At 42.4% G+C, this 12,044-nt stretch overlaps 1 protein-coding gene across 8 annotated transcripts in view; it reads left to right on the top strand.

Annotated features, from left to right (window-relative positions):
- The window catches only part of SDCCAG8 (SHH signaling and ciliogenesis regulator SDCCAG8), a 232,069-nt gene that overhangs the window by 60,517 nt on the left and 159,508 nt on the right, over positions 1-12,044 (top strand). For all 8 annotated transcript variants that reach the window (XM_025877582.2, XM_025877581.2, XM_025877588.2 and 5 more), the window contains exon 10: positions 10,621-10,773. In XM_025877582.2, the coding sequence (XP_025733367.1) occupies positions 10,621-10,773 (153 nt within the window). The remainder of the gene's footprint in view (positions 1-10,620; positions 10,774-12,044) is intronic.

Genomic DNA, 12,044 nt, shown 5'->3' with positions numbered 1-12,044 from the left:
GTGAAGGCCCTTTGCTGCTCATATCATCTCATCTGGCTGTAATGGAGGAATGAGCATGCACTCCACTCCTTACTGCCAGTTCCAGGCCTTTCTTTTATCCTCTTCGTTAGTGACCAGTCCTCTTTGAAATCATCATGGTCTCTCTTCTCCCTAATTTTAATCCATATAAACTCTCAATCACTGTTTGTCACAGTGTCACTATTTGACACTGTTTTTCAAAGAAACTCATCCATGTTATCACTTGGGTTTATAAAGTAGTTGTTGGCTATTTGACTCCTTTTAAGAGCATTAGCATCTGACCCTTTCCCCCCTCGTCTTTGTCTGCTCAGACTGCTAGAACAAAAACACCATAGCCTGAGCGGCTTCAACAGCAAACATTGATTTCTCACAGTTCTGAGGGCTGGGGCGTCCAAGATGAGGGCACCAGCAGAGCTGCTGTCTGGGGGGGGCATGCTTCCTGGCTCATAGTTGGCTGTCTTCTTGCTCTGTGGCCTCACATGGCCGGGGGGTGAGGGAGCTCTCTGGGGCCTCTTTTATAAGGGCACTAATCCTATTCATGAGGGCTCCATCCTAAGGACCTAATCACCTCCCAAAGGCCAAACATCCTAATACCATCGCATTGGGGTTTAGGTTTCAACACATGAATTTGGGGGGGCACATTCAGTCCACAGAACCCTCCGCCTACCTCCTTTGATCATCCTGAAAGCTTTCTACATCCATGTTGTTAATACATGCAACACCATGGTCCCAACACACTTGGGCTTGCTCACCTCTAACATCTCCCCTCTCCTACGGTAACTGTCACCTGAACCGACGTGTCCATGGTGTCTCGAACTCTGCATCTGCTACCTCTGCCCAGCGCTTCCCTCTGCCTCCCTATCACCATTAAACCTCCTCAGTGTCCTCATTCCTGCCTCTGCTTCTTCAGTCTCCTCTCCTGTCTTGTTTTATCTGTTGTGTCCAGGTTGGTCTTCTTCTTCTCCCGTCCCATTCCATTTCCTTCCTTCCTTCGTTCCTTCCTTCCTTCATTTATAAACATTTATTTATTTGAGAAAGAGCGAGCACGTGCGCAAGCGGCGGGGGGGGTGCAGAAGGAGAGGGAGAGAGAGAGAGAGAATCTCAAGCAGACTCCCTGCTGAGCACAGAGCCCGACTCAGGGCTTGATCCCATGATCCTGAGATCACGACCCAAGCCGAAATCAAGAGTCAGACGCTTAACTAACCTCACCACCCAGGCGCCCCCCCTTCCATTTAAATATGAACTTTACATCCCCAACTGAACTCACGACATTTGCTCCCCAATGCTGCTGTGCTCTCTTTGGGACAGCACCTCTGTCCACCATCGTCCCTGACCTGAAAGCTGGTTGCCATTCTCTCCTTCATGCTGACCTCCCACCAATCACTAAGTACAAATCTTAGTTTCTGAACTCTTCTTGAATTCTTTCCTCACTGTCACCTTTCTTGTTCAGGACACCGTTATCTCTGGGTTTATGAATTACAACATCCTTATCCTTTGCTGCGTTCCCTACACTGCACTGCAGCCAGAAGGGACCTTTCTTCGAGGCAGATTTGATCCTGTGATTCTTCGATTTCCAATCTGTCTCAGATTGCCCACTGCCTCAGGACAGTCTCTAAGCCCTTTGGCATACTTCTGCGGTCTGGCATGGGCTTCGTTAGTACTGTCCTCCAACAGACTCGGCCCCTGTCAGCTTGGAAAGGCAGTCGACTTTAGGGGTTGGGTGAGGTCTTTGTTAGAGTTAGCAGACCTCAGTTCAACTCTCAGCTGCACCATTTCCCCAGCTGGGTGACCTAGGACAGCTTACTTAATTCCCCGGGCTGCAGTTTTTCCTCATCTGTCAAATGGAAGTAATATCTGACTTAGAGGATTGTTAGTGAGGACTGCATTTTATTTTATTTATACTTTTAAAGATTTTATTTATCAGAGAGAGAGAGAGAAAGAGAGTGAGCAGAGCTGGGTGGTGGGGGTGGGGAGTGGGCAGAGAGAGAAGCAGGCTCCCCGCCGAGCAGGGAGCTCGACGTGGGACTCCATCCCAAGACCCTGGGATCATGACCTGAGCCGAAGGCAGACTCTTCACCGACTGAGCCACCCAGGCGCCCCAAGGACTCCATTTTAAAATGTGTATCCATTATGTTGTAGAAACTCTGGCACAAAGTATTTCCTCAAGAGCTAGCGCCTCTGATGGTGACGGCTACTACTGCCCTGGTTTTGCGCTTCTGTTACAGCCCCTGGGTGTTTGGACCTGCCATGCAAATTCCTCACTCCCCACCTAGATATTTTCTCCATCTTTCAGGTCTGCTGCTCTCTCTAGAAAATCTCTGATCTCCCATGCCTAGACTTGATATACCTCTTATGTGTCTTCATAGCAAGGCTTCTCAACCGTGGCACTATTGACATTTTGGACTACATAATTCTTTGTTTTAGAGCTTGTATGGCCTGCACATCATAGGATTTTTAGCAGCATCTCTGGCCTCTATTCACTAGATGCCGGTAGCATACCTCCTCTTCCCCAAGTTCTGGCAACCAGAGATGTCTCCATATATTGTGAGGGGTTCCCACGGGTGTGTGTGCATGTGTGTGTGCATGTGCATGTGTGTGTGCATGTGCGTGCATGTGTGTGTGCACGTGCACGTGTGCATGTGTGTGCACGTGTGCCTATGTGTGTATATGTGCACGTGTGCGTCCGTGCATGTGCACGTGTGCGTGCATGTGTGTATATGTGCGTGTGTGTGTGTGCATGTGCGTGCCTATGTCCGTGTGCATGCGTAGTGTATATGTGCGCATGCCTGTGTGTGTGCATGTGCATGCATGTCTATGTGCATGCGTGTGTATGTGTGCATGTGCATACATGTCTATTTGCATGTGTGTATGTGTATTGTGTGCCTATGTGTGTATATGTGCGCGTGCATGTGTGTATATGTGCACGTGTGCATGTGTGTGCATGTGTGTGTGCCTATGTATGTGCATGTGTGTGCATGTGCATGTGCACGTGTGCGTGTGTGCATGTGCGTGCATATGTCTATGTGCATGCATTTGTATATGCGTGTGCCTATGTGTGTATATGAGTGTGTGCATGTGTGCATGTGCGTGCATATGTCTATGTTCATGCATGTGTATATGGGCACGTGTGCATGTGTGTATATGTGAGCGTGCATGTGTGCATGTGTGTGCATGTGTGCGTGTGTATGTGCGTTCGTATGTCCGTGTGCGTGCGTGTGTATATGTGTGCGTGTGTGCATGTGCACGTGTACATGTGTGCGCGTGCGTGCATATGTCCATGTGCATGCGTGTGTATATGTGTGCATGCATGCTGAATTGCCCCCAGGTAAGAACTACTCCCCATTACATACAGCATTCATCAGTATTATTCTTCCTTATGTCTTTATCTTTCATTAAACTTTTTATTTATTTATTTAGAGTGTGCATGCACATGTGTGCGTGGCGGGGGAGAGGCAGAGGGAGAGAGAGAGAACCCCAAGCAGGCTCCACACTCAGTGGGGAGCCCAACATGGGACTCTATCTCATGACCCTGAGATCATGACCTGAGCCAAAATCAAGACTTAGACGCTTAACTGACTGAACCACCTAGTTGCCCCTTTCATTAGACTTTAAAATCTCTGATAGGAAGGAACTTACCCATCTTGATCACCAGTAAATCTTTAGCATCTAGCATAGTGCTTGGCATGTAATAGGTTCTCAGAAAATATCCTCTAAGGGAATTGTAATCTGTTTTCAGTAACACTCTAGAATTCTTTTATTCTTATCTTTCCAGTTTACCCCCATGGCCAGTGCCCAGCGGAGCCTCAATCACACATTTTTTTTTCCTATTGCTACTTTCCGCCTTTCAAGTGATGCTGAAGAAAGCCACAGAATGAATTCCACAGGAGACTGATCCTGGTCATCCTCAGTGGTTAGAAGTACTATTTAGCAGTTCTTTTCTTTGCAGTTGGCCACTTTCGGTACCATAGGCAGGAATTCCACTTTCTGTACGTCCCCAACTCCGCTGTTAGCTCCTCACTCGGTAGCTGACCTGCATTACTGACATCACAGCCAACTGACAAGAGCCTCTTCAACATCTTCTCATCTCTCAGACGTGTCTTCTACTCATTTTTCCTTGCTTATCTGGCCCTCTTACTTCCCAAGATGAAATCTCTTTCTCTAAGTTACTGAAGTCTCCTACCCATTTGTCTTCACATCTTCTTGTATCTTCAGTCCCTCCCTCCCCTGTTTCCCTCTTCATCCATCTCCGGCTGTTATTCTTGTTTAAACAAACAACAGGCAGCCTTCACGCGATCAGCTTCCACTTCATCCACTAACTTCTTGCCGCCATTTCACCGGCAGACCTTTCAAAATGAGTGTCCACTGTTGCAGCATTCCATTCACTTCTGAGCACACTGCAGTCAGGCATGCAATAAATTGCAGTCTGACTTCATGCTGCTGAATTGCTCACTTAATTAATGGTCACCAGTCACTTCCTGATTACTAAGCCCAGTGACGTCATCGCCATCTTCATTCGACTCCCGACTCTGCTGTCTTGGAAGCCATTGGCTGTTCTATCATAACATGTCATCTTTTCCCCTCGATTTATCTGACATTTACTCCCATGGGTTCTTTTTGTATTGCTCTTATCTACTCTTCTCCATCTCTTTTCACTTGTTTTCCACAAGTCTTAGACATAATTAGTAGTTCACAGCCTTCCACCTGCGTTGTCCTCATTTCCAGGAATCTGTCTCCCCTGTCATGTCCAGAACATTCCCTGCATTTGAACACCCCTGCTTTGTGCCTTTAGCTCTAACAGCTTTCTTGAGCGCCAGACCTACATTTCTTGCTGCTGCTAGACCTCTGATTATGTATGACGTTCTGTTAGCATCTGAAAATCTACCAAGTTACTGCTCCTCTCCATCTTGTCCACCACTCCTTCTCCTTCCCCCATTGTCTGTGTTCTTTTTCTCGGATGATGGCATCCTCATTTTAGCAGCAACCCTGGCTCGCAGCCTTTAAAATATCTTGGCCCCTGCCCATCCCACACTCTCCACATCCAATCAGCTGCCAAGCTATCCCTCTGTCTTTGGGGCTTTGGGGTCCCTTCTTAGACTCTGCCCACCCTTTCCATCCCAGTTAGGCCTGCATAGATGATCACAATAGACTTCTGTTGGTCTTGCTCAGGCCTCTTCCAGTTCCAGCACATCTTTCCCATTGCTGCCAAAGTCCCCCTCAGTTGTAACTCTCCCTGTTCGAGTATCTCCCCTCTGGCAGTAGAATGAAAGCATGACCTTCCAGATCTTTCACAGTATGGCCCCACCCTAACTTTTCTATCCTTATTTTTCACTACACTCTTTCCTATGACCTGTGCTGTTTCCTGAATGTGACTTACAAGGTCAGGAATGTGACCTTCCTGAATGTGACCATGGATTTGCTGACACTATACTTTACAGCAATGTATTGATCTATCTATTCAACCTTGGGGCTCAACCCAGGCAGCAGTCTTCCCCAAAGTTTGCCCCAGCCCTTTCTTGCTTGAATTAATCTCTTCCTCCTCCGTATTCTGACTGAGCTGATATCATTTTGGTAGCTGTTTACATAGCTCTCACCACCAAAATACCTTATTTTTTTTAAAGATTTTTTAAAAATTTATTTATTTGATGGGGGGTTAGAGAGAGAGAGAACACAAGAAGCAGGAGAGAGAGAGGGAGAAGCAGACCACTGAGAAGGGAGCCTGATGCAGGGCTCTATCCTAGGACCCTGGGATCATGACCTGAGCTGAAGGCAGACACTTAACTGAGCCACCCAGGTGCCCCACTACCAAAAGACCTTAAAAGGCAGGTAATAAGTGCAATTAGTGCTTTTAAAAATTTAACAGTTAAGAACAAAAGAAGCTATTGCGTATTGCGAATCTAAAGCATTTTTCCTTGAATTAATAATAACGCAAGAACTGATTTCTGTGCAGTTTACGAAATACAGTGCGCATCTACTAGCGTTTATCTCAAGTATGTTAAAACATAATAGGAATTTTGCTTTCTGAGAGTAAAAAAGTAAAATGGAATCCATATTTTAATTTTGAAACCAACTACTTGATCTTTGAGCTCATGAAATGGGTACTTTGTTCTTATAGTTCCTTGACATTTGTTGCCATCTAGTGTTCACATTTGCACATTGCATGCTAAGTAAATGCACATGGGGAATTATTTTATATTCTATACTTACGTTGACGATGGCAGTGAAAACACCCGAGGATTTTATAAGGTAATAGATCTGTAACACGAGAAAGCTATAATACCATTCAGCTGTAGAACCACCCTGGCTCAGATCTCTACTCTGCCACTTTTTAGGTCTGTGATCCTGGGCAAGTTACTTAATGTCTCAGAGCTGCTCAGTTTCTTCACTCAGCTGAGTGATAAGAACTATTAAAATTTAGCGAGAGTGTTAAATAAATTAATCCATGTAAGCCATTTAGCAAAGTATCTGGCACATGGTGAGTGATCAATAAATGGTTTTGATTTTCTCTGAAAATTGTAAGCCATTACAACCAGGGATCATTTTAAAAGAGGGAAAAAATATCCTCAATATAAATGAGGCTGGAAAAGCAGAGGTTTTGCAGTGATGCCTTGGTAAAGCTACAACATGAAAAGGTTAACCAGCCCTCAGACCTGCTTGCTTCTATTTTAAGGGAAATTGTTGGCTTTAGCATGAAGTTATCATGACTGTATTTATGAGATAACCCTCCAAGGGAAGATTTAAAAAAAAAAAAAAAAAACCAAAAACCCGGGAGGTTGAATAAATGTCCCCAAAACTTTCATTTTCCTTTCTAAATTACTCTTTTTCTTAGACTATAGAAGAATCAGAAAGGCAAAAATTAGAAACCTAAAGTAAAAAGATCAACACATTTGGTCATTTGACTGCAAGCACAGGCAGAGAATATAATGCTTTTTATTTTTTCTTTTTGAGAGAGAGAGAGAAATTGAGCAAGTACGGTGTGGGGCAGGAAGGAGCAGAAGGAGAGGGAGAGAATCTTAGGCAAGCTCCACGCTCAATGGGGAGCCTTTCATGGGGTTCGAACTCAGGACCCTGAGATCATGACCTGAGCTAAAATCAAGAGCCAGACGCTTAACCAACTGAGCCACCCAGGTGCCCCATTGCTTCTTGATATGTACATTGTCTGCCACAAAACAAATTACAAACATCTTGAAAATGGGAGATAGGGCCAGACTGACTGATAGGTTTCTAGCAAGCAAGAGTTTATAAATTAAAAATCAATAGTTATCATTATTTATAAGTTACCTGCTTAAAACATATTGACAGCATTTTAGTTTTGTGGGCTATAGTTCATAAAAATGAAAACATTTTCATAAGTTTTTATGTGAATTTTAAATTTAAATTTTTAAGTGTGAATTTTGTTATTTCTCCTAAGGTCTTTAATTCTAGAATTGTGAATTCTTTGATCACAAGGATTTCTAGAAACCTAGCCCTAGCACTTGGGAAGGACTTTCATGTGTCCTAAAATAGGTTTCCTATTTTAAAAAATTGAGTTGACTAGATATAAATTTGTTACAGAAAATGTTTTGGCCCCATTAAGACAGCAACCCATACTTGTTGGTTTAATAAAACTAGGGCTGGGAATATCAAGTCCAGTAAATTATGTTTTGAATAATGTATTAATGTGGCCAGCATAGAATAACCACAATTAAAGAAATTTCTCAGAAGAGAAAAGGTCCCTTGAGGATTGAATCAGTTGGGTGGGGGAATAGTCTAATTCCCTCAACTTCTCAAGAGCAACAACCACTTCCACCAAAAAGGGGCTGTGCTCAGGGAAAGAAAGAAGCTACCCCCTTGGGAACCACTGGGAGAAATGGCAGATGCAGGCCCCCAGATCAACTTGGGCCTCTCTGAAGCTGTAACTGACCATTTACTGACGTCGCTTGTGAGAATTCAATTATGCCTTTATGGAATGGTTAGACAAGCAGAATCAGGTAGTACTGGATCAGCTGGGATTCTGGAAACTGGGAGAGGGAGACCTGGAATGAAAAGGTAAAGCTTTGGGGTGCCTGGGTGGCTCAGTGGGTTAAGCATCTGCCTTCTGCTCATGTTGTGATCCCAGGGTCCTGGGATTGAGCCCCCAGTCCTCCTTGGGCTCCCTGCTCAGCGGGGAGTCTGCTTCTTTCTCTCCCTCTGCCGCTCCCCCTGCTTGTGCTCTCTCTCTCTCTCTCTCTAATAAATAAATAAATTCTTTTTTTTTTGGTAAGGTAAAGCTTTAATGGAAAGAGTGTATAAATATTTGTTTATTTCCCCTTGACCTTCTAGTGCGTGAGGTCCACAGTAAGAAAGCTATCTTTAGAAAGATTAAATCGCTTCTCTAAATCCAAGTGTTACTGATCCTTCATATTTTCTTCATTGGGATCAGGCGTATATATTAAAATCAAGACAAATAAAAGTCCTTACTTTTACTCATACCTCCTCATCATTACCTCTCCATAGTGGCCAGTCCTAAGAGGGAGAAGGCTTCAGCAATGGTTTTAAGTGATTTACAAGTTCTTGCCTTGTACTTTATACTTTTCGTTTATATCATCTTACGCTGGCGTTAGGCCTCTTTCCCCGTCAGGCTCATTTACTGTTCCTTGTTTCCGAACTAACTGATTTCTTGAGATTGGTTCTTTGGTTGTTCTTCATGTCAGCCTGCGCTTTGATCTTCGGCAGTCCCTTCCACTGTTCTGTGCTCAATAATGTTGACTCCTGAGTTTTTGTTCAATGAAAAAGCTTCTGATTGGAAATATTGGTTTATAGTCAATAATCATTTTATTCTTTCGTGCCATGGGTATTAGATCTTTGAAAGTTATGAAGATTTTTATTAGGTTCATATAAAGTATTTTTCATGGGGTGCCTGGGTGGCTCAGTCGGTTAAGCATCTGCCTTTGGCTCAGGTCGTGATCCCAGGGTCCTGGGATCGAGCCCCACCTCGGGCTCCCTGCTCGGCAGAGAGCCTGCTTCTCCCTCTCTCTCTGCCTGCCGCTCTGCCTACTTGTGCTCTCTCTCATTCTCTATCATATAAATTAATAAGGTCTTAAAAAAAAAAAGATTCTCTCCCTCTGCCCCTCCCCATCCCCCACTCATGCTCTCTCTCCCAAAAAATATATAATAATAATGAAATAAAATGTTTAAAATATTTTTCACAGCAGCAACTGTGTTATGAAGCACAAAAATCTCAAATTCATAATGTTTCACGCTACAAGGGCTTAAATTATAGAAAAACTATGCTTTTTCAATTCTTTTAAAATCTAATAGAAGATTTTATTTTACAGACATTCTCAACTAGAATTGGACTTGGTACCAAGTCCCTAGGAGAATAATTTCTTAGTCACTGGATGTGCTTGTCAGTTAATCTGAGACAGTTGAGTTTTACCCTCATATTTTATATCTAGGAGTGCAGAAACTTTCCAGAAGAATTTGAAAGAAATTAGGGTTTAATGGTTTCCAGATGAAGAGAAGCAAATTCACATACCCTAGATTGTTTGTCTGTATTTATTATAGCTTTCACCAGAGGGAAGCAAAGCTATGCATAGAACTTGCAATGCTTACTGAGACCACTTCCCTCACCATTAACAAGTGTGACTATCAAATATATAACTTGATTCATACTTATAAGGTTGTAGGTCATATGAGACTTGGGTTTCTTGGGTTGATAATTCAGAGGAACATAGTGGTTTTGAATGAGGTGAAGGCTGGATATTGGATAAAAGCCACTGGGAGAAGACTAATACAGCATGGAATGACTCAGACTTTCTGTGTCAAGCACCTTACCTTTATTGGGGTTTTTTAAAATTGGGATTTTGAGATTAGTTTATTATTGGGTATTTTGCATAAAGATAACTGTGGATGTATTTAAAAGGAAGTTAGAAGGATTTTACTTCTAGAAATTCAGAGTGGGAAATCGAGACTAAAGAATAATTATGGACTTACAAATTACCAGCAGTGAGAGATGGCACTTTCCATTTCGTGAAACTAGGGAGTAAATGTTGTTTTGAGTCTTTTTTTATCTAAACTTTTTATTATTACGTAATTTTTACTTTTGTTATGTTTGGAAGGAGAGTGAACTAAATCTTATCTTAGTTATATTTAAGGGAACTTGATTATTTGATAATGTTAAAAATAGATGCCTGTATATCATAACAGGTACATTTCATTTTAAATTTTGAAGCATTTCACTAATTTTTAACCATAAGCAAATGAAAAGTCAGTTAAATTGGATACTTATATATTTCATTTAGTATGGACATGCTATATAATTGAAAAATATTAGAACACTTGATTTCTCTGATGCCGTTTTTCAAAATTTGGATTCATCTGTGGTCTTCATCGGGGTCCATTTACCTGAGTTTTCTTAGTTGCTTCGTTAATATAGTCTTCATTGTGAAAATTGAAGTGTGTTAATAAATGTACCATTTGAATAGTATTTTAGTTCTATAAGTGGTATTGACAAATATAAAATTATTCTAATGGGCTTTACAGTGACTTGTGATGATTTTAAAGAAAATTGAAGCTTAATTGTCTCATTTTCCTCTCATTTTTGCAAATTCTGAGGCCCCATTTCACTCCGTCTTACTCTGGCAGGCTTTAATCCAGTGTGAGCAGTTGAAGAATCAACTGGAGAGACAGACAGAGCGTCTTGAAAAAGAACTCGCGTCTCAGCAAGAGAAAAGGGCCCTTGAGAAAGAGGCAATGAGAAAGGAAATAACAAAAGAAAGGGAAGACGTGAGGTCAAAGGTACTTTCGGATTCACTTTGTTACCCGCTGCGGCAGAAATGTTTGTGGTGATGTGACTGATGATGCTGTAGGCTGCCATTCTTGAATGAACACTCAATTTTAAAAACCTTGTAAATAGTCAGTTGCTTGTAATTTAGAGTTCATAAAAATTTTCCATTTTTTCATGTATTTCTCAAGAAAAGTTATATTCTTGGACCTCTCTGAGTAAAATAATCAATTGATTCCATGATAAGAAACTGTAAAATTATACTTTGATCCCACCATTCTGTTTGATTCCTTCTCTCATGTTTGTTAGAGAAAAGCAGGTGCTCTGCAGATATCCAGATTTTATTTCAACCTGGGCTAAATCCAGGAGAGATGACTCCCCCACCATATTCCCACACTCTCAAATTAGACCTGTAGAAGATGAAACATGTGTAAGAAACCAAGTAACCGAGAAAAAATAATTATATACACTGTAACAAGTAGGTTCTGACAAATTGCATGATGAATAATGAACATAGCCAGATGAACACATGGAAGGAAGAGATGAAAGGCAAAAGGAACAGCTAACATGAAATGGGCAGTGTTTGGGAAACAGTAATAAACTGGAATACAGAATTGAAACCTAGCTTTAAAGTTGCTGCAATGCGGGCGCCTGTGCTTCAGTCAGTTAAGTGTCTGACTCTTGGTTTCGGTCAGGTCACGATCTCAGGGTCATGAGATGGAGGCCCAAGTTGGGCTCCGCGCTCAGTGTGGAGTCTGCTTGGGATTCTCTCTCCCTCTCCCTCCCCCTCCCCCTCCCCCCAGCTCACACGCTATCTCACTCTCTCTCTAAAATAAATAAATAAATCTTTAAAGTTGCTACAATAGAGTAAACACTGAGCAAGACGGGGTCCATAAAATAACCAAAGCAGCTGTTACATGTTTTGTTTTGTTTTTAAAGTGACTCGCAGCTTATACCCTGAATGCTTTGTTATTATAATATTCCAGTGTGTGATAATTACATTATTCAGCACGTATCTACTGAGTATCTTCTATGTGCAAGACAATGTGAATCCTGAGGATATATAAAGAGAAAAATCACAAGTTCTGTCGAGGGGATTTTTAAGGCTTATGGGTGTCTGAGGCATTTACTGTAAACTCCCTTGTCTTAGTCTTTAGAAAAATGGCGCCTGTGAGAACCTCACTCTATGTCAATTGAACCATCTGCCTCCTCTGGCCTGGATGGGCAATCTGAGCCTTGCAGACAGCACCCCTGTGCATCATGACCCTAGTGTCCCTGGTGCTCC

This window comes from Callorhinus ursinus, unplaced genomic scaffold (assembly GCF_003265705.2).
Source record: "Callorhinus ursinus isolate GAN/ISIS: 27379988/994484 unplaced genomic scaffold, GSC_fseal_2.0 scaffold13, whole genome shotgun sequence".
In the NCBI taxonomy this organism is placed as follows: domain Eukaryota; kingdom Metazoa; phylum Chordata; class Mammalia; order Carnivora; family Otariidae; genus Callorhinus; species Callorhinus ursinus.
This window is presented reverse-complemented; position numbering and strand designations above follow the sequence as displayed.